Source organism: Manis pentadactyla, chromosome 7 (genome assembly GCF_030020395.1).
Source record: "Manis pentadactyla isolate mManPen7 chromosome 7, mManPen7.hap1, whole genome shotgun sequence".
NCBI lineage: Eukaryota > Metazoa > Chordata > Mammalia > Pholidota > Manidae > Manis > Manis pentadactyla.
The window spans coordinates 13,969,869-13,993,599 of record NC_080025.1 but is presented as its reverse complement, the minus strand read 5'-3'; the positions used below and the strand labels follow the sequence as shown (position 1 = coordinate 13,993,599).

General features: G+C 40.2%; 1 protein-coding gene across 8 annotated transcripts in view; it reads right to left on the bottom strand.

Annotated features, from left to right (window-relative positions):
• Positions 1 to 23,731, bottom strand: part of MTUS1 (microtubule associated scaffold protein 1) — a 137,306-nt gene that overhangs the window by 63,323 nt on the left and 50,252 nt on the right. For 6 of the 8 annotated variants that reach the window (XM_036894348.2, XM_057505106.1, XM_057505107.1 and 3 more), the window contains 3 exons: positions 13,809 to 13,967; positions 4,737 to 4,871; positions 2,405 to 2,443 (listed from right to left, as the gene is read on the bottom strand). In XM_036894348.2, the coding sequence (XP_036750243.2) occupies positions 2,405 to 2,443; positions 4,737 to 4,871; positions 13,809 to 13,967 (333 nt within the window). Of the gene's footprint in view, positions 1 to 2,404; positions 2,444 to 4,736; positions 4,872 to 11,832; positions 13,131 to 13,808; positions 13,968 to 23,731 lie in introns of those variants that run through there. The other 2 variants (XM_036894350.2, XM_057505110.1) reach the window with 2 other exon arrangements.

Here is a 23,731-nt window from a genome sequence, read left to right as displayed (position 1 = left end):
ATGAATTGCAATACTGAATACAGTAAAAATGTCAATATTCCACAAATTCATCTACAGATTCAATGCAGTCTCAGTCGAAATATCAGCTGACTTCTTTACAGAAACTGACGTTGACCCTAAAGTTCATATGGAAATTCAAGGGACTCAGAACAACCAAAACAATCTTGAAAAAGAAGAACAAATTAGAGGACTCAGACTTCCTGATTTCAAAACTATTTACACACAATAATCAAGATAGTGTGGTTTTGGCAATGAGAGACACACAGATCCATGGAATAGATTTGAGAGTCAAGAAGTAAATCCTCACATTTACAGCCAACTATTTTTAATAAGGTGTTCAATGAGGAAAGAATAGTGTGTTTAACAAACCATGCTGTGATAACTGGGTATCTACATGCAAAAGAATGAAGGTGGACTCCTTACTTTACAACATAACAACAATTGGCTCTAAATAGATCAAAGACCTAAGTATTAGAGCTTAAAGTATCAACTCTTAGGAGGAGACATAAAAATAAATCTTCATGGCCTAGTATTGAGCAACAGTTTCTTAGTTACAACATCAAAAGCATACAAGAAAAAGAAAACAGATAAACTGGATCTCATCAAAATTAAAAGGGTTTATGCTTCAAAGGGCATTCAAAATATGTGAAAAGATAACCCACAGAATGGGAGAAAAATATTTGAAAATCATCTATCTGAAAAGAGTCTAGCATTCAAGATATGTAAAGAATTCCTATAGTTCATTGATAACAATACAAGTAACATAAAAGTGGGCAAAGGATTTGAATAAATTTTCCCTACAGAAGATATACAAATGGTCAATAAACTTTATAAAAAGATGCTCAACATCATGAGCCTCTAGGGAAATGCAAATCAAAACCACAATGAGATGCCACTTCATACCCATCAGAATGACTGTAACAAAAGAGCCAGACAAAAGCAAATGTTGGCAAGGAGTGGAGAAACTACATCCGTCATACACTGCTGGTGGAAATGCAAAACAGTGCAGCCACTCTGGAAAATATTCTAGAAGTTTCAAAGTTACATATAGAGTTATATCACCTGGCTTTCTGATAAAGGTTATCTGATATTCTAACATAAAGTGATCCTATATTAGGTATCTTTTTCTCCTAAATACCAGGATGTACTAGAAATTTTAAATGAAAGCAACTAAAAAACCCAATGTGTACAGAACAGTCTCTTTTAGCTTTTTAAACTAGAAGAGTTTTCATAAACATATATATTCAAACTCAGGCTGTTGGGGACCTTTGGAATTTAAAATTAGAATACTTAAGAATACTACAGAGCTGAGTATTCTCTAGCTTTAAGAACCTACAAAAAGTTAACAATTGTGATAAAATTTCCTGCCTTATTAAGCTCAGGAAAGTGAACACATCTTGGCAGCATTGAGAATATTAGTTTTTCTCTATGTTACAATACCTAACCTCTTTTTTAAATTTTAACTCACTATCTATATATTGGGCAGGCACAAATTTACACCTCCTGCCCAGGTTTCCCTCCCTAGATCACACCTTTAGCCAGGCCTCTCGTAGGAACACGTAACCCTCCTTACTAAAATTTGCTGTAATTGTGATTTTTATGTTTAATTGTACTTTGACTTTCCCATCGTTTCCTGAAGTCAAGGCCTTTCTTTGTTCAGTTTTGGCTCAACATTGTGTCCTTAACACTCAACACTGACACAATGATGAGCTGTAGTCCACGTGCTGTAACAACACCCTCGTCCCTTTCGATCTGCTGTTCCTACTTCGGTGGACCTAAAAGTCACGTGACTGTCTTCTAACTGCATATGAGAGGGTGTGAGTGGTGCGTGGGGAACTGACCAGCTACAGATGAAACACAGGAACTGGAGTGAATACATTCTGTGACATCGTCTCTGGCTTCTCAAGAGACAAAGGTTTTTTACTCCCAGGTGTGGTTCACATGGGCCTGGCTGCAGGCTATCTTACAGACAGATGTGAATTTGCTCAATAGTAGTGTAAAACAGAACAGAAAAATGTTAAACTGTTATAAACTGTTAAAACCTGATCATAAGACTATTTAGCAATTAAAGACCATCCAATTTAAAAATAGCATTTATCTTGGGAAAAGTACACTGTCCGCTTCATGTGGATCACATTTTCTGAAAATAATTTTTTATAAAAACTAAAATTATCTTATAATAAAAGTGTCTTTTTGTGTCAGAGGGCTTATCAATCATGTTCATCAAATTTTAACCCTTTGCTTGTCCAGGTCATAGTAGTTATGTTTATGCCACAAACCTAAAATTCTATTTATAAGCATACTAGTGGAAAATCACTGTAAATTAAACTTATAATGATGACATGACTTGACAAAAAATTTTTTTAATGCTTTTTCTCCATCCATATTGAAAGTGGTCACTTACCTGTATTAAAAGTTGTAAATAGGTTTTTTCTTGAGGGACCTAAAATATAAAAGAAACATTTATAAAATACACATTTTATATGAAATACCACACAAAAATAAACCTTTTAGAAAGGGTTGTTTCATTTTCAAAAACAATCCATTAACATCTAAATTTTAGGAACCAGATGGGAAATGCCATTAAGATAGACATGATGGATAAAGTAGACTATAAGTATAAAACAATATTCCAACTAACATCAAAATGGTAATTTCAGGGTGATATAAATTCATCATCACAAATTAAATATGAGAGAACAAATTACAGGGTATTTTTTAGTCAAGAGGAGCTGAAATTCTAACTTTAACAGTACTGAAATTTACACATTCATTACACACTTTATGCTATCCCACCGCTGACAGGTCAAAAACGGCCCAACTTTATGAAAGACGCCACTAGTGTGTGATGCGTGATTTTTAAAACTGCCAAGTATTAAATCCACTTCACTTGCTATTTAGCTATTTAGGAAAATATTAAGCATTTTCTCCCAACTTGCACAATATATAAAAATACAACCAGGGGACTTCTTCCCCAATGTATATGTACATCAAATCATCAAATAAATTACAATTTTATTTGTCAATTATACTTCAATAAAAGGTTGAACAATAAATAGAACCAAGAGCGGTAATAGGTATAGGGCTACAAAGATAAGTCACTAGAAGAAAATGACAAGTACTCTACTGGACATGATATAGTCATTTCTAGGGCAGAATCATGGCAGTTTACTAGTTGGAACAGCTGCCAATACTATCTGTGGAATTCCACACATGGAAAATCTCTTAAAATATGCGGCCCTGTAAGTGGAAAGCAGTGATTCCCACTCAAGGAAAACCTTTGTGATGCAAAAGCCTACACAGTCAGTAGCAAGAAGTTTGAGAATATTGGAGTTCTCTGTCCTAGAAAGTTACCAGTGGAAGCCCAAAGTTCTAATTCTCTGAAAATTGTCTTAGTATCAAAGTTTAACATTTGTTTTCAGTGCCCAGTGTATGTGTAGGTTAGAGGGCTTTATCATCATCAATAAAAACCACAGATTCACATGCTGATGTCATCCCAGTGAGAATGACATTGCAGCAACAGGTCATTCGCTGCCTCAGATATTTATTTAAGACCTTGGGCAGATGAGAACCGGCTGGCATGCTGAAGAATCTCTTTGCCAATATTATGCTTTTTTTTTTCTTTGATTCAGTAGAAAGGAAAAAGCGTTGACAAACATTCACTAGGTAATTCACCGCAAGCTACCACAGGATCCTTTACATACATACAAGTGCTTGCTTGCACGCGCACACACACAAATGTTGAGAAGGATGGAGAGCAATAGATACTCTCACGCTATGAGAGACTCACCTTTGTGGAAAGTTATTTAGTAACATGTATTAGCAATTCCAAAAAGATTCATACAACTTAATCCAGTAATTCCTCTTTCAGAGCTATCCCACGTTAGTAATTAGAGTCTGCAGCAATAAACAGTGCTCAATTCCAAGATGTTTGTCTCAGTATTACGCGCCATAGTGAAAGTCAGAGTGTGTCCAGCAGCCTCGGGATTGGAAGGCAGCAGCCTGTGTCACAGCCCGTTCAAGCTCTCATGATATACTACTAAGTTAATAAGCAAGACACAGAGTGCATCTACTGTGCCGAGCTTTCTTAAAACAAAAGCAAAACCATTATATATGCAGAGGAGAAAAATGAAGGAAATGCAACAGATATTCACAGACGATGGGATGAAGGAGGACTCTCTGTGTCCCTGCGTTTTTCAAGTTCTCTAATATAAACGTGGGTCACAAGTGAGAGGTCAAGGTTCTTATTCACAGCTACTCTTTCTGTGAAGCAATCTTCCATCTCACAAAATACAAATTCAGCTTCTAGTGTGTGTCAGACCCACTGTGATAAAGCTGCAGGAATACATTCCATAGGAAGTGTGCAACATGTTTTGTAAACTGGAAAGTTACTCTTCTGATTAACAGCAGTTACAAAGTGCGTAGGACAGAAAAAAACTATACATCCCCTGACTCTAGATCACTACCTTAGAATGACTTCAGAGGACTTAAGTTATTTTCACAGTACGCCTTTTGTTCCATCTGCTGAGCGACTTGTATCAAGTGTTAACCACAGAACCTACTGACTCCCAGAATAAGAATTCCTCTCAGTTGTATCATACGTTGTTACTCAACAGATGTTTTGGAAATAATCGTTCAATACGCCATGAACCTAATTGTCAAAATTTAACTTCCTACAAGCCAACAATTTAAAAATTGTCTTGTCTTCCCTCTTCCCTCCGCGGTAAGGACCGTACCTTTTGGAGGAGTTTTTAGTACGTGTACGTGAGCTCTGGGTCCCAAAGGCTTCAAATATAAGGATCCCGAGGAACCGTTTTGAAATGCTGGTTTGGGAGGTTTTTCCTCATACTTGATGACAGTGCCATTACCAGCTGTAATTAAACAGAAACATATGTTTTATTTTATGGGTAAATACACTATCAGTTTCCCTCACTTTATCCCTTCTTCCTTAAGTCAGCAAGTGCTTGCTAAGCATGTGCCACGTGCCAGTACCGCTTTGGGTTGGGACTCCAAAGACTGGTCGCAGGTGGTTCTGCCCTCAGCGACGCAGGGTCAGTGCTGAACCGGAGGGGCCACACACCCCGCTCCAGGCCACATGTTTGTGTCTTGTGCAGTGCGGCCTCCATCCCGGATAAAATCTGGGAGACAACGACATGGCCGTCCAGGCCACGTAACAAGTATGCCCGAGGCACAGCCAAGAAGAGCGCCCGTCTCCGGGAGGACAAGGCAGAGCCCAGGCTGCCGGCGGCGTCAGCAATGTGAGCACATATGTGAGCACAGGGACGTACAAGCCGCTCGGTAGCTACAAGGGAGAGATCCGCTCCGACCCTCCCCGGCTACAGCAGGAGCCGGAACGCCTACACCTGCCCTTTGGACAGAGGTGCCTTAGGCCCAGCGCTAAAACATAAATGGGAATCCCACCTAAATAATAAAACCCAGCTTTTATGTTACATATAAATCTTTCCTCTCTCACTCAAACAGGAATCCACTCTGAAAAAAATGTTTTAAATGTCTCCAGGCACTAAAATAATTGCTAAAGAAAGGACTTTTGGGGGAACTTTCATGCTAACCAATTTTGCCCAGGCTACGGTTGTAATCCTGAGTCCACTCCAGTTAATCAGACGAAATGGGCTCCTGCAGAAACAGAGCTATACTATTTCTGGGGAAAACAGGTAAATGTTAGAAGAAGTGAGTGTGCAAATCCTGGAAAGGGCAGCTTCTATTATGCTACACTGTCTGATTTTGCTTCTCTTTCTTCACTGGAACTCCAAAGGTGATCCCAGCATATCAAGTGCTGACACCTCAGAATAAAGAACAGCTTTAAAAAGTAATAGCAATCATCTATAATCAGAACCAAAATTTGAAACCATAGACAAATAAGTACGCCAAAGCCTTAAGTAGCTGTCTTGCTTATTACTCTTACTTCTCTGCCTTTGTCCAATAATTACTGAAGTCCTTGGCATCAAAAAAAACAAAGTATCTTTCATTCACATAACACAACCATGCAGACCATATTTACTGTGAGTTTCCTCTTCACACTCGTGGCTTCTCACTAGATGAAAGAGGGGACTTGGGTCTTCTGTAGCACCCTTAAAATCTGTATCTGTCTTTGGGGCAGGGAAAAGAAAGGGCAGGGCCTGTTGCTGATCCCTGCACTCTGAGTCCTAAATGAGAATGCACTTTCACACTCTTGCTTTTGCTGAAGGTGTATTTGATCCACAGGCAGGTCCTACGATGGAGCGTTCTCTGCTCAGTATGGACAAAGGTGGACTGCGGCTACTGCACCGATAGAACCACCATTACCATAATTCATTATGCAGTTTTGAGCAGATGGAATATACATTTTTTAAATCTCTTAAATGTCAAAAACCTTAGTGGGAAGGTTTCACAAATAGTAACAGCAAGTAAAGGTAAAACACTTTCAAATGTTATTGAGTAGAAATTAAAAAAAAAAGAAAGCAGCAGCACTGACTTAATTTTTTTAAGAAAAATCAGTATTTCCTTTAAAAAAACATTCTAAATTATTACTTTTCTCTTTTAGTTCTCCATAACTGGATAATCTTTGAAAAAGTACAGTCCAGAAGCTTAGCTCCTCTTACATGGAATTTGAACAGTATTGTTTTGCTCTTTCTAAGAGATTATCGTGTTCCACAACGTGCAAGACTGAAAAGATGGCTCTTTGTCCTTCTTTCTCCATATCTGAGGAAAAAAGTTCCAAACAGAAACTTGGAAAGTTTTATGGTTTTCTTCTCCTATAAAAATTAACCTTTTTATCCATGTGCCCCTGTCTAACCATACAATCCACTGGCATGTCCAGAGAAGAACACTAGAGGTTCATTCATTCCCTACCTGGTTTCACAGCTTAATTTTCTCCTCACCAACCCAGACTGGATTGTTTATTGCTTTCAAATTATCTTTGACACCCAACTCTAGGCATCCAAGTCTATTCTAATATTCTATTCTAATATTTATGATTCTTATAATCATACATTTCTTTATTACTTACCTTAAGCCCCCTTTTATTAACCTCACATTTCTAGGAAAGGGTGAGATGTCTACATTATTTACAAATATGTTATAATCTTGAAGATAAATTTTTCCCTAGGCTACACTACCTCAACTCTTACATCAGAGTTTATAGATGTCACATTCAAACCCCATAACCATATGTAATTCTCTCTGATCTACCTCAAGTCCCTCTACAATGAGCCACCTGTTCACGCTTCCTGTGCCCGCAGAACATATTCAATATTAGGTCAAATCAACACGGTGCCTTCTCTCCAGCCAGCACATTCCTGTCCATCTCCTAGCCTTCTTTCCAATTCTCTCTTTCTCCAGAACACAGAGACCTGGTGTTTCTAAAGTTGACAAGGAGTGAGTGATGACACTAAAGAAGATACAACTACTATGTATTTCAGTATGTTTTTAAGGGATGGATGGGAAATGACTTAATAGTCTTAAAATAGCAGAACTGAAATTTCTTAGAGCCTATCTGTTAAGGTTTTCATATAAAATGGATATTGGGTTTCAGTTAGCATTTCAACTTTTGCTAAATCAAAATCCAAGAAAGGGAATAAATGATGTTATTAGCATCTTAATCGTGTATAACAACAATCTGCATTTTAGTCTTAGTTTCTTGAAACATTTTATAAAAATCATATTCAGCAGCAAATAAGCCACCCATTCCAATTTTGAAAAACTGAATTGAGTTTAATATACAGGCTTAACATAAAATCATCTGACCCTGAATTCATGTTTCTCATTTCTAAGCTTTGAACACAAAGACCGTCAGTCTCCTAAAAGCTCAGGAAAGGGATTTCTCACTAAAAACGAAAGACACATTTCTCATGAGGCACAATACTCCTGCCTCTTGGCTCTGTCGCACACAGGACAGGAGGTGTTGTCCTGGAAACAAACTGCTCTTCAGACTCAACAGAAAGTAGATCCAACATCAGATCTAGCTTCAAATTTGTTATGTGCAAAGGTTGAAGTCCTGATTTCAAGGATAAAATGTGTGCATTCGACTAGGCACAAACATACAACATTTGTATTTGTATGACTCTCTCTCTCTCTCTATTATACACATGCATACTGAATATGCTTCCCACTCTTTCCCAGTTTGCAATGGAGCAAACAAACTGTGCCGAGCTGCACATACCGTTAGGACCAACACTTAAACATATCTTGCTCCCAATTCTTTCATCTAAGCTGGCACAATGCTTTCCAGTAAACCCCAGCTTGAAGGATGCGCTTCACCACAGGGCCTGCTGCTGCGAGAGGATTTCTCCTGCTCTCTAGTTCAGTTCCTAACGTGACAGCTGATTGTTATCCTGATGGCATCTTCATTTTTCCCTTGTCCAGAGCTAGTATGTCCAAATGATAAACTCTTCAGTGCAAAACTTCCAATATGATGAGAGAAGCCTAACAGTTTCAAGGAAGGGAATCTAATTTATAACACCCTGGTCCTGGTCCTGACTTAGCCACAGCCCAGCCGTGCAGAGCCTCTTCACCTCTCTGTGTGATGAGCAGGTTTGAATACGAGGTGAGGGAACAGTTCATATGCTGTCATGGGGCCCCCACTAAATGAACAAGGCACTCAGTCCTTGAGTAATGGAAAATATGTATTGGCTCTCTGCCCCCAGTTCCTGGCACAGACATCCAGAACCCTCGTAGCTGCCTGGGTGAGAAGAGTTCTCTTTTGTTCTAATGAGGTGACTGGGTGGCTCTTGGATGGGGGCTGGTCCCTGGAAAGACTACGCCATGAATAGAAGCTTGGAATTTTCAGGCTCCATCTCCCCCATTCTCTTAAGAGGGGATGAAATGGAGGTAATGGCCAATCATCCCTATGCCACACAAGTCTTCATAAAGCCCCAGAAGCATGGAGTAGGGAGAGCTTCCGGGTTGGTGGACACGAGGAAGTGCGGGAGGCTGGCGCCCAGAGAGGGCACGGACGCTCCGCACCCCACCCCACGCACCTGCCCCACGCGTCTCTTCCATCCGGATGTTCTTCTGTTTCCTTTCATAATAAACTGGTAAGTAAATGTTTCCTTGAGTCTTGAGAGCTGCTCTAGCAAATGCATCGTCCAAAGCCAGGGTCATTAGAACCTCTGATCTGCAGCTGGTTGGCTGGAAGTACATTTAACAATCTGGACTTGCAACTGGTGTCTCCCGTGGGCAGGGGCAGTCTCGCAGGACTGAGCCCGAAGCTGTGGCATCTGACGCCATCTCAGGAGGAGAGTGTTAGCTCTGCAAGACACCCAGCTGGTGTCAGAGGACTGCTTGGTGTGAGGGAAAATCTCCAACACATTCGGTGACCGGAAGTGTCAGAAGTAAAGAGTTGAGTGTGGTGATGGTGAGAAAATAAAGGAGCAACAAGAGGGGGGACTGGGTGTTTCCCTCTACAGGAAGGAAGAAGTGTAGCTTTTTCTGTTACAGTCTGAGGCCAAGTGCACCCTAAGAATTCTCCTAACCTGGTGCTCCAGGCAGCACAGTATGCGGCACTCCACCCGGGCCGCTGGGTCTCAGCAAGGTCTGGTGGTTTAAAATTGCCCCATCCTGTTGCCAGCCTTGGTCCTAGCAATCTCAGTTATGCCAGAATGGTGGATTCTCGGGAATCCTAATGCTCACTTTCCCTGGTCAAAACGTGGTTCAAGTTAAACAAAAAAGAAAGGGAGATGACTGAGTCTAAAGAGAAAATGAAGAGATTCTCAGAGAAGCCCCAAGCAGAAGAAATTATTTTCTTATTAGAAAAAGGCTTCTCTTTGTTTTATTTGCAAACTAACATTTCATACTACATCCAGTTAACACTGGGATTTGTTTTGTTTACTGAATTATGTATGTACACGCGGAGCCAACATTCTGTTCATTTCTTGCTTTTTTTGTGAATCTGTGTAGCTCCCCACTGTGCCAGATCATCTGCCCACCTGGCTTGAAGTCAAATCACTACTCAAGTCTACGCTTTCCAATTCTAAAAGCAAAATTATTAAATTTTTAATAACAAGAATGCCTTATATATCCCCTAGAAGAACAAAAAGAGAATAAAAACAAAATTAATACCTCTCTGCATAACAGATTTTCTTATTAAACAGTCCATTCAGATGCACGTGTTTTGTAATACAGGACTAGAGTGGACACTGCCATTCACCACTTCCTCGCCTAAATCAGACATCACTAGTCAAACACAAACTTTTGCTCTGAACCTGGAAGTAGCCAGAAACACTCAATGCTGTGTCAGGTGGTTCTTACCAACCAACTAGGGTTGGCAGGCAAGACAATACCCACTTGCCATCCTGCAGAGAGAAAGAAGCCGCAGGTAAATAAGACTAATCCTTCTCTGTACCAGCTTAATTACTTCAACATTCAAAATACCCTCCTCCTTCCAAACCATGAGGTGCCATCTTATTGAAGTAAAGAAAATAAAAGCGGTCAAGGACATCCGTGGGTTCGAAGGTGATCCAGTGCTCCCCTCCCATCCATTAGGTGAGAACCCTAAGGCTCAGAGAGAGACCGTACGACCTCCCACGAGTCAGTAGGAAAACCCGGGGGGAGCCTAGTCTCACGCCCTGTGGTGCATCACACCATCTGAGCCAGGGCTGGCCACGGGGGTGAAGGAGAAGAATGCTCCATTTCTTTCCTTAGCCACCTCCTCCTCCATTTCCCAAAGAGTGCAAATAGCTTTGGTGTGCATCTCTTGCATTTCCCCTCACCATTCATCTCAAAAATAAATATGTTTTTGCAGCCACCCTGGAAGGAAGAGGTAGCCCTTGGGCTTCACAGTTGCTAAGGTGGCAAAATTATATATCCTGCAAAGACTTCCTTCTACACTTGCCCAATGCACCTCAAACCTTCAACTCTATTCAAGACCAACAATGTATAATTTATCTGTATCCAATGATCTTAAAAAACCAGGCACTGTCTGAGTCTGGAAGAGCTTATAAGGTTTGACTTCTATAAATGAGCACATCTGACATAAAGACTGCTGTGCAATGTTTCATGCTAATATCTAAAAGAAAATCAATATCAGAACTTTAATATTTCCTATGCTTAGAAGAACACAAAGAATGTGGTAAAAAACCCCCAAATAAGATAAATTTATTGTTTTACCCATATCGATTCATTTTAAAACTTGATAATGTTATTGCTTTAGGATCTGCAAGTACGAAGGAACCAGGTACTAATTTTACAACAGCACTGCGATCTCAGAAGTTTTTAAATGATGCCACTAACAGGATCATATCACAATGAAATAAGCAGACAAAGTAAGAATGCATTCCTTGAAAGGACTGAAATGCTTAACCCAATACGAATCAAACCGCTGATCCAAAGATTATTTCTAACGTGACCCATCATTGTCAGAAATAGGAAAATTTCAGCTCAACATGGTTTTTTCATGGTTTAAGGTTATCCTTAAAAAGTACACATCTTTAATATTTTTATATACAATGAGTAAAACAAATGTTTTAATTCGAGGGAAGTATTTCTCTATACTTCTGCAACTATAAGCTACGTACACAAAAACTACTCATTTTTTTCATCAGAAATGAGACCAAATAGTCTTTGATGATAAGTCATTTCATGTGCTAAGAACATTGACAATGATCCTGAATTATATTTAGTCAGAGTCCCAAAACACAGAAAATATAAAATAAAATGGATTCTGTATAGAAAACCATGCACAACTTAGATTTAAATATGCCCAAGAAATACCACTAATAATTACAAGATATAAAAAAATAGCAATCAAGAGATGCTAAGTCAATTTATTGAGAAGAATTTAAGCATGCTTGCAAAGAAAAAAAAAAAGAAAAGTCAAACCAGAAATCGTTGACCTACTTCTTTTCCCAGTAATCGTGGCTAACAAAGGAACTACACAAAGGCTGTAGGATCCCAGGACCAGCAGTGTCAATAAGGTAACATCATAGTGCCTCTCTGAACCAGCCGGTGGGGAGAGTGTAGAATTAATCAATATTTTTGAAGAAATATCCATTTCTGTACAACTGCGAAATCCTCCTGGTACAGTCATTTAAAAGGATCAAAGCCAGCTTAAGCAGGAAAAACTGCAGCCATGTTCACTCTCATAGACCTCATGCTTGCTCTCAGTGAATTCGAATGGAGGGGAAAAAAAAAATCTGTAAGCTCCAAGGCACTACACAAAACAGATTAAACCAGCTAGCAAATCAAACCAAGAAAGAGACTCATTGATGTGAATGCTTAATCTGCAGCAGGGACACATCACCACTAGACAGGCTCTGTGGGTGTACGGTAAACCCCTTTGTTAAAAGACAAAAAGGAACGGACAAAAGCATTTTACAACCTCCTGAGGAGTGTCAGACATGGTGAAACGGTGGCCACGTCAACATGGCTGTCAATGGAAAACGCTGGATGGCGGTGCTACGGAACGTGTCTGCTTCTAAGTGTCACAAATCCCATTGCTACACACCCTTGGAGAACATGGGTGATCCGTCTCCACAGTTTGTTTTTTAAATTCACGTTGCAATTAGACACAGCAGCAAATGGAGAGACCTTCAAATAATACGTGTGTGAACTACTTTCTCAAATTCAGAGAGAATCGTTGGTTACATGTAAATCCCCTTGCTCTCATGCCACAACTTCAAAATTTAAGCAAGCAGATAATAATCCTGTTTAAGAAACGTATTTCAGTATTCCTAAAGTTTCAGTACACAGCTACTGACTGTCATGCGAGACTAGCTACTGCTGCTAAGTGACCTCTTAGAAATGTGCTCATTAATTTAGTCATGAATTCAATGCCTTCTCTGCCACAAACACATTCTCGACTCTGTCACATACTGGCTGAGTGCCCTAGGGCCAGCAGCAACCTCTCTGATCCTAAATGCCTCAAAATCAGGGTAACAGTAGAAGTTATTTGAGAGACAGAAAAAAAGAAACAATGTATGGTAACCCCCTAATAGTGCTCCACACCCATAGTTCCATAACCCGGACTCTACTTTGTCTCTGTGCTCTCACCAGAAGAGCAAAATTGATCCTCAAATCAGGGAGCACATTCCCCCTCCCCAGCACACCTCCAATATCTTGTTTTGTCTGGTCCTGTCATTACCCATGTAAACAATTTCTTTCTCAACTGCTTTTAGATAAGGACCATTTCTTTTATATCCTGTGTCCCTCACTGCATTTATCATCAAATGCAAAGTTGTTCAAATTAATTAGTCCAAGAATTTTCAAAGGAAATGAGCAAATCAATACTAAGACCAAATACATCTTTTGAATGAAAGGGATGGCTCAATTAATTCACCCATTTTAAACACAGAAAACAGAATTCATCTTAATGGAACATGTTAAAACTATTCTCCTGAGCATTAATTACTTAAACTGAGGCTTGAAGCTGTAACATACTAATCATAGTATACCAAATGTAGCACTAACATACATCTACAAAACAGTCTTTTACAAAGTGAAAGAAACTGAAGTTCTTTTTTTTTCTGTTTTTTTTCAGTTGCATTCCAAGAGCCTCTAGATGGATTTCCTTCCTTAAACCAAAAAAACACCATCATTCAAATGATACACTTTAGAATCTTTAATGCAAAAAAAATTATCAAGGGCATTCAATACAAATATTGCAGGCTTTCATAGCATATTCATCAAAAGATAATGTGACTGAGATAATTTGCTTTTTCTGCCAACTTTTAGAGCTATTCCAAGGGAGAAGAAATTTGCATATTTCCCTCTAAATCACAAAATCAAAAACTCTGATCACTACTTGTAGAGGATCAGATTTTTCTTATACCTATGGTTACGGCAACCCCCAAAGTTTTGACACAAAATCGACTTACAATTCGTGCTGTAAGTGCTCAGGTCACTGTGGGTGCTGGTAATAGGGGAGGTGCTTCCTGTCCTCCGCAGCACAGAATTTTTCAAAGCTCTGGATTTAGGAAGCGGTCTAGGCAAGTTCACCCAAGACGGCTGTGCAGTTTTCAAGGATGTAGGTTTTCCTTGGGGTACAAAAAAAAAAAGAAAGAAAAAATTTCCACTGCCATTCATCCATTCATTTTGAAAGCTTTACGCCTGTCAATTTAAACTCCTGTACTGACAACCGAGTCAGAATGCTAAATGAGTATTGAGAATCCCGCAACTTCAGATGAAAGGGGAAATCTTCACATAGGCCTGTTTACTTATTTTCGATGATTTAGAGGCAGAAGAGCAGAGATAAGGAGAAGGTAACCAGGACATCAGAAGGGGAGCTGTAACCCTGCCACCTGGGGTAATTGACTCAAGTCTCCTGCAATATAGATTATAAGAGCCATGGGAGAGAGAAGCATTTGGCATAGCTGAAATCAAAGAATAAACAAATTGATATGACTCCTCCCCCACACGCTGATAAAAAATTAAACACATTAGCCCATTCACATACTGGGAGACCGTATAAAATTAAACACATGGAAATTTAGAAACAATCGAAATGAAGGAAGAAAAATTCAGTGAGAAAAACTTCATTTTAAAAATGCCTAATGCCTAACACCAGGTGGTGCTATATTAGCAATCCTTTTTCATCTCAACTTTTCACCTTTACTATTTGCCAAACTTGAACGGTCTTCAACTTTTCCTGCAGCCAAAGTGTTTGCACTTTATCGATGAAATACGTATACTTCACATTCTTTGACATCTTTGAAACTACACTGTGCTAATGTCCACACACTTGCCACCTGAATACAAGCATTTCCCAAGTTCAATCCTTTACTCACAACATTCTTCACACCCATTTCCCTTGAGAGTCTATTTTATTTACCTTAACATTTGCCCTATATGTGTGAATCTCCAGGGCTCCCGGCAACCCTATCCTCTGTCTGGATCCCAACATCACTCACATTTTAAATTCCTTGATGAATGTTTCAACCTGGACCTTTGGGCACTCTCCTGCCTACATATGCTAACTGTAGCTCCATTTTCCCTTTTTCCCAGGACCAAAACACTGGAATCATCGCTTCTTCCCCAGATCCCGAAGACTCTCACTGCTAATATTACATAACTGAAAGGTATCAAAGACTTAAAAAAGACCTTACGTGGAAAGGATAGCGTTATTTATCACTAGGGGTGCCGGAAGTGAGCAAAGTAACATTTATAGAAAATAATGTTCATCGATTTGGCCCAGTGATTTCCCTCATAAAACTCTGATCCTATTAGAGAAAAGGAGCTTAGGCTCTTTAGATCTGGCATTGAAGTCACCCACATGAGCGTCCACCAGCCTCCAGCCTCTCTCCGGTGCTATCTTCACATCCGTGTGCGCTCTGCTTCCCCAGAGCCTAGGTTTCTGACACCAGGAGGTATTATTCTAATTCACTAGCAATATCTTTTCAAGGAGATCTCCTTCCTTTCAATCCAGTGCTACAAATCCTTACTCACCCGTGAGATTCTGCCTGAACAACTGCGTTCAGCACCACAGTGCTGTCCTCCTCCGTCTCCAGCTCACCCTGCAGACCTCCTGAGCATGCAGACTACGGTCAGCCCAGCCTAAACCTGTGACCCCCCCCCCTCCCACCATCATCTACAGGACGAGCTTTCTAATGCTCTTAGTATTTTATTTTAAAAGCATAGAAAGAAGGCAGTCCTGGGTTGATTGCTGCCATTTTCTTTCCCCTTGGCTTTGCCACATCCCCACCTACTCTCTCTCTCTCTCACACACACACACACATACACACCCTTATTTTATTTCTCCAGGCCATTTTACTCCAGTCTCTCTTTATGCCGTTTATGCCACGGTCTCCTTTCCATCTCATCCCCATCTTGCCGGTGCATAAAGTCAGGTGATGGTCTTTAAAATCTGTGCCACTCATTTGCAGCCCCACCCCAGAACCACTGAATCACAGTCTCCATTTGAACAAGACCTTGTTAAATACATTTAACAAGATTCAAATACACAGTAAGTACAAGCAGCCTCTGAGGATCACCTCTTCTTCATAAAGCCTTCCCGGCCAGGGCAGCCTCCTCTGTGCCGCGGACCACAGCGCCCTTCACTCAGACCCGTGCTCGTGTCTGTCACATCTCTTTCTGTACGCCTCTCGGACCAGCCTCTAAGGTCCCCGAGAGCAGCAAGGGTGCCTGATTCCATTCTGCCCCTCAGCCTATCAGAGTGTCTGGCGTGGAGTGAAATGCAGTAAATGTTTGCTGAATGAATTAATTTTTCTTTCAAGTCCAATAGTAGTGTGGGGGAAACTGAAGTTGGTAAAAGGGTACAAACTTTCAGTTATAAGATGAGTAAGGTCTGAGGATTAAATGTAAAATATGGTGACTATAGTTGATTAACTGTGTGATTGAAATTTGCTAAGAGCAGAACCAAAAAAAAAAGAAGAAAAATTATGCAAGGTGATGGGTGTGTTTATTAACTTGATGTCTGGAATCCATTCACAGTGTATACATACATTAAATCCCCGCAATGGACACTATATATGTCTCAAGATTTTATTTTTTTCCAGCTTGAGATATAATAACAAATACCGCAGACATATAATGCTAGTAATCATAAAAGTATTAAAAATTTGTTAGAAGGCCAAGAGTAAATACACTTGATAATGTCTTCTCCCACCATCTACATTGAAGCATTAAACGCAACCAATTTTTACAAGCTTCCTTTTCCTTTGTTAATATTAACAGACTTTTCAAACAGTATATTAACTAAAGAGAGACCTTTTGCTTTTTATTTCTTATAATCAGCAAATGATAGTCAAATATCAATTTGATCTTTAGTGTATATTTAGCCACTGGTTTTGCTTTGGGAAGCACAGAAAAACAGATGTTTTAGGATATAAATTTGCCAAATTGCTGCACCTTCCACAAAAACATCCCAATGAGTCAGCAGCATCATCAGACACAAATGCGCAAGGTTGTCAAGGAGCAGAACATTTCTGGGCCACAGCCACCATGCAGTCAAGGCTCAACAGTTTGAGAAACTAACTTATTTTTCAGGAAGGGGTGTTTCAGAGCATTGTTTCTGAGCAGCCGGGCTTACAGACATTCCTCAGTGTGCCTCAGCTGCCACAGACCTGCACCCTCTCCGTTTCCAACACACAGCCCACCACCAGGAAGGAGCTTACCCCCCAAATCCAAACTCTCATCCCCCTGACCCGCCCCAGCCCATTTCCTCAGGTGTCACTGGCACCCCCATCCAGGGCCACCCCCTCCACCTAATGGCAACTGGTAGTCCAAGCCAAGTCTTCCCCATTCTACCATCACTTTGATGAATGGGCACTGCTGGTACTGAGCATCCTACTTTGCCAGAGATTAGCTCCTCTCGACTGTGTCGTGGAACTGAAGTGTCACAGTTAAGGGAAGATGAGGTACCAGGCTTGGAGGTCAACCTGAGCTCTCTTACTGGAAAGGTGCTCCTTACTGTGCAATGGCAAAAACCAGGGGACTACAACAAAAGTCACTGTTCTGACAGTCCTCAACTTCACAGCAAAAGTGACACAAAGTACCTATAATTGAACTTCATAAAAAGTAGCAGTAAAACACACACACTGTAAGCAATATTAAGAGTAAGACATGGCAAAATTGGGCTGAGACTGCGTAACCCGAACACCAAATTCTTAAACAATGAAATCAGTATAGGACTGCTCTGACTTAGAGTTCTGAAAAGGTGACATTTACCAGTTCATTTCATGTAACTTATCCCAGATGTGAACCGTAAAGATTTAAGATCTATCTGCAGAGAGATGACTGGCTGCAGTGGCTTATTTTAAGCTTATGCAGTTAGCATAAACTTACATGTAGACAATGGATTGGTTTTGATTCAGTAATTATAAGCATCTTTTGTCAAGGGAAAATATGGAAGAAATAACATTTGCATTTTGCCTTAGTAACAGAGAGAAGTCTACTGGATTTGAAGCATACTTTCTGCAGCTTACTTGGATAGCCACCTTGGAAAACTGACTAAATGTACTGTATTCAACACAAAAAATTAAGGCATAATTTGCAAAACTAAAAATCCTATAGAAATATTAAGTAAAAGGACAATATTAATTTTGTTTAAATTTAAACTTATCTATATATTGAAATATTCCACAAGGATACACCAGAGTTTTATGAGACTATTTTGGGATCTAAGCACACTGGGACATGGAGAAAATGAAAAGAGGCAGGAATGGGGAATTTTCCCTTCATACTTTATATGCTTGCATGTTACTCCATGTGAATTTTCTTTTCACAATAAGCGTATTTTTATCATATAAACTAACAAATAACATTGAAGTTACTGGGGTCAAATATTTCATCAGATAAAGGATACTCGACAAAACAGATAAAGAAAATAAGAAAGTATAATTGGGTCGATAATTAAAGTAGATTCTAATAATCATATTCCTGTGCATCTGTAAGCATTCAGTATTCTTTAATCCTTTTAATTTTACTAATTAAAAAATAAATGCCCTAATTGATGCTTTTGTAATGACTATGATGAAAAGTCATTTTACTACTGGAAAGTTCTTCATGACATCATAATGGCGTGTTTCCAAGGGCTGGGAATTAACGCCAAAGAATGAACTCCTGAATGGTACTCCTTTGTTCGGACCCTTGCGTTAAATGATTCATTCTCCAGCAGAAAGCTCCCAGACCTCCACAGGTACGTAATGTAATCTCTCAGCTCAGACTTGCTCTCCTCCATTCCTTAAGGGCAGGCCTGAGAAAGAAGGGGAGTCCCACTCTGCTCGCAAAACACCTTCAAAGAAACGAGAGCTGCTTCCAAAGCCACAGAAACATCTACTAGTCAAACCAAGTTCTCATCTCTGAACTCTCCACAGGAATGAATTCAGCTTTAATGCATTTTTTCATGATATTATTTGGCATGGAAAAAATGGCTTGCTGTGCCTTACATTTAATGAAATTATGGGTTTTGAAGATGCTTCAGTTGACCAAAAATCCTTATATTGTTTATATTAGAAGACATAAATCTTACTAAAAATCTGGACAGTGGGTTCACATGGCGGTTGAGTTACACAACGATGCCCTCACTTACGTAACTTAGGTAACTGCGAGCAATTGTGAAGCACCAGTGTGCAGGATGCTCGGAACCCCTGATGTCTTCCTACAGAAATCACTACCGAATATTTTCACTAAAACTTACAAACTGCTAGAGGACACACTGTATCTCACTCATCCTATTAAGCTATTCTGTGACTTGCATGGCTTAGTAGGGGCACAAATATCATGAGGAAGAAAAAGAAGAGGAGACTGGAGATGTGGATAGGTAAGAGCTGGCATGAAAGAGCTTACAGGGAAAGATGGCGTTCAATGCCAGGCTAAGAAGTTCAAAACCTGAATTGTCAGCAGTGGGGCATGGTGGGAAGATGGAGAGGTATCTTGGCTTTTCTTAGCATTTACATCTGACTCAATCATGTGGCAGCAGCGTGCAGGGCTGACCAATGGGGAGATGTGAGATCAGGGAAGCAACTTAGCTGGCAGGTGCACCTGCCGGGGCTGGAGGCAGTGGGAGATTTAACTAGACAGTGAAAAGGAGATTACAGGGGTCAGTTTGTAATATATTAACTACATATTAATATATATAGCTTAAAATGTAAGTGATTATATAAAATATAATAAATATTAATAAGCATGTGAGTGGCAGGGCCATTAACTACTTGAGTCAGGAAGAAAAAATGCCCACTAGTCATACTTAAAACACAAAAAAATGAGAATATGTTTATAGCTATAATTATAACTTGGGTTCTTTAAACACCACTATATAGAAAAAGTGACCTTTTGAGTAATTATCTGCCATAACTAGGATTATTATAAAAACCAGAGTAAGTCTACCCAAAGAGATAAAAAAAATTGACAATAAGTTATGTGAGGAATAAACTATACAATCTTGAAACTGTTCTGCAAGTTTACTCTCACTTAACCCAGAAGGACCAAATTCTATCATTCATGCTAATTAATGTATATGTTAAAAATATTAGCATCGATGGTGAAGTGTTACTGTTTAAAAACTATCTAAATAAACCTGATAAGGTGCTTGCAAAATAAATATTACACAACAATCAACAACTTCCCAATGTACCAGGAAAAAAAAAGTATCCTTCATTTTAGCAGCCAAAAGTAGTTGTACATACAGACATGTACATGCACACATGCTATTTCTATGAATAAATTTATCAGAAAGTGCTGGTATCACGGGGGAAAAAAAAATCACAAAATTAAGGGGGAAAAAAGATTTGAATAGTTGAACATAGATGCTAATTCTTCCCTGGATATATTAACCAAATGCTATTTCAATCTAAATCCATATGTGATTGCTTTTAAAGGGGGAACTGGGAGAATTTTTTTAAATTTAAATTAGTCGTAAGAAGAACCAAAAAATTCTGGACCATAAAAATAATGAGAAGGACTACAACTCAACAACAAAAACAACAATCTAACAATCTAATTTAAAAATGGGCATAGGACTTGAGCAGCCATTTCTTCAAAGATAAACAGTGACCAATAAGCACATGAAGAAGCTCAACATCATTAGCCGCTAGGGAAATACAAATAAAAAACCACAATGAAATAGATCTCATACCTATAAAGTTGGTTATAGGTCCTAATAGAACAAAACAGAAAATAACAAGCATCAGCTAGGGTGTGGAGAAACTGGCACCCAGTGCATTGCTGGTAAAAAAAGTTAAATGGTGCAGCTACTATGGAAAAGGATGTGGTGGTTCCTCAAAGACTAAAAATAGAACTACTATATGATCCAGCAATCCCACTTCTGGGTATATACCCCAAAGAATCGAAAGCAGGAATTTCAAGAGAACACCCAGGTTCATAACATTATTCACAATAGTCAAAAAATGGAAGCAACCCAAGTGTCCAATGACTGATGAACGGATCAAGAAAATTTGACACATGCCTATAATAAAATATCATTCGGCCTTGAAAAGGAAGGAAATTCTGACATAGGCTGCAATGTGGATGAAACGTGAAGACAGTATGTCAGTGAAATAAGCCGGTTACAAAAGGACAACGGTCTTATGATTCCTCCCGTATGAGCACCCAAACTGGTCAAATTCATTGAGACGGAATTCATTGGGCACGATGGCTGCCAGGGGCTGAGAGTGGGAGAAAGGGCAGTTAGTGTTCAGTGGGTAAGGAGCTTCCGTTGGAGAAGTGAAAAGTTCTGGAGATGGCACGGTGGTGTTGACTGCAGAACAACGCGAATGTACTTACTATCTTGGCCTGGACACTTAAAAAATGGTTAAAGTGGTAAATTTTATGTCCACAAAGAATCATATGCTCCACAATATAAATGACATAAATGTGCAAAAGCTCTATACAAGAGAGAAAATAAAAATATTCGGTAGAGTTTCTTTAAAATTTTAACCTTTCCATGTCTAACATCTTTCCTGGCTCCCCGATTGTCATTCCTAATCCCCGTTGCCATTGTTCATGTCTAATTGAAAGGTTTAAGAAGCCAAATACTTGTACAAGTTCCCAACTTTCTTCAAATTAGGGGTAACCATGTGATCTGGTCTGTGCAAAAAGCCTTAAAGATTAGAGTGCTTGGGGGTGAGGTGCAGGGAAAGATCTTCCCTGCCTGATAAATGCAGACGGGCAGGTCGGGAGCAAGCCCTGCCCTACAGGCGCCGTCCTTTGCTCCCAACCTCTGTATAAAGTAGCAGGAGGCCGTGTCCCTTGCAACTCTTGGAGATCATATTTTAACTGAAACGTCACTGACAAAAGCAACCTGCTGAGGCAGGAGGATGAAAAGCAGAAAGGTGACCTTCCTGAGTGACCACAGCTCGAACTGCCTGCCCTGTAGACTCCCCATGAAATGAACACAACCCTCTGGGGTTCAGACCTCACTGTCATCTCACCTCCCATGTTGCCCGTCAGCAGCGACTGATGCAACTGATCCCTTCTTCCTCCGTGAAAGGCTGCATTCGGCCCCAGACCACCACACATAACCAGACCTTCCTGGCTGCTCCGTCCCGGTCCCCTCTGTGGTTCCTCCTCGTCTCCGTAAGCCCTTTAGAGCTCAGGAGGGCCCCGAGGTACACTGGAATGCTCCATGGAGACCCCCGTGCCCTTGACCTGTACTCCTTCTGCACTCACTCGGTGATCTCCTCCAGTCCAGTGGCTTTAAATGCCGTCTAAATGTTGATGAATCCCAAATTTATATCCCTAGACCACACTTGCATGTGATCTAGACTTGTCTGTCCAATCTCTAACTCTCCGCTTCACTTAAATATTATCATCTCAGTGTGGTATCTCTATAATGAGCTCCTGTATCTCCTCCCAGCATCTGTCTCTCATCCGTCCCCCCTCTCAGGTAATGGCACCAACATCTTTACACGGCTCCACCGAAGTGTCTATAATCGTCTCTGACTCCTCTCTCTTGCTCTCACCCCTCATCTCATCTAAGCAAACCCTGATGGCTTGACCGTCTACACGCATATCTAGAATCCGACCACCCCACCCTGCCACGACCCTGGTCTGAGCAGCCACGATCTCCTGCCATGACTACGGCAGTGCCTCCTCACTGACCTCCCTAATCCTGCCCCCCTCACACATGTCCACGTATTCTTGACACATTATTGAGTGAGCCTCTGAAGGTTTAAGTCCCGTTGGTTATAAGCCAAAGCTGTTATGCTTTTCATGACTGCACACGATCTGGCTCCCCACTGTCAGCCCCATCTCCTATTCTGTGGCTGCTTATTGCATTCCTGCTGTTCTGGAACACACGAGCCAAGCTCTCCCTCAGGGTCTTCCCACTCACTGCTCACTCTGACTGGCGCAACTTCCATCCAGATGTCCGCGTAGCCGGCTCCCTCAGGCTCTTACTCAAAAGCCACCTTTCCCTGGCCACACTCACCAAAGCTTCAGCCCCTCCCACACATACACCCCAAACATTTTATATCCCCCTACTCTGCATTCATACCTTTTTGTCCTTAGTATTTTACACTGTCAAACATCCCATACACTTTACTTACCAGTGATTAGCCTGTTCCACCTGAATGTAACTTATGTTCACTTCTGCACCTCAGCATCTGAGCATTCAATCTACACTTATCCAATAAATATTTGAGCTCTAAGCATATGCCAATTCAAATAAGATACCGTTTTTGAACTTTGTTAAACAGTGAGTATTTGGCAAGAGTGTTAGAAATGTCAAAATACTCCCAAGGGTGCTAAGAAACACTCTTCTATTCTCGGAGTAGGAGCACAGACTTGTATGCTGTTTCTGAAGGGCAACTTGGCAATGAGTTACAAAACCCTGAAAAATGTTCACACCCTTTGGCCCTTAAAAATGCTCACGCCCTCTGAGTCTACCTAAAGGAATGCATCCGAGGACTTTATCTGAAGCTTATGTGCTTACATACAAAGTTCTTCAGTGCACAGTTGTATAACATGCTTAAAAAAAAACAGGAACAATCTGACGTTCAAAAAAGTTTGAAGGGCTGTATCACAGCACACATTCAGAAGAAATATTATACAGTCATTTAAAATCATGTTATTAAAGAACATTTAAGAATTAGGAAAAGGCACCATACCTTTTAAATGGTAAAGAAAATTCTATCAGTACATCAAGTGCCTACTGATTGTGAGATATGGGACTTTGGAAACAGTAGGAACTGCTTATCCCATTAAATGTAAGTAAGCATATGTGCATGGGAATATGCAAAAGGAAAGGGCATTGAATAGTTATAAAGTATGAAGTTAAAAATGATTTGGCCTTGAAGAGGTCAAGGGTGTTTTTTTCTTTCTCTTAACTTAGTGCCATAATGTT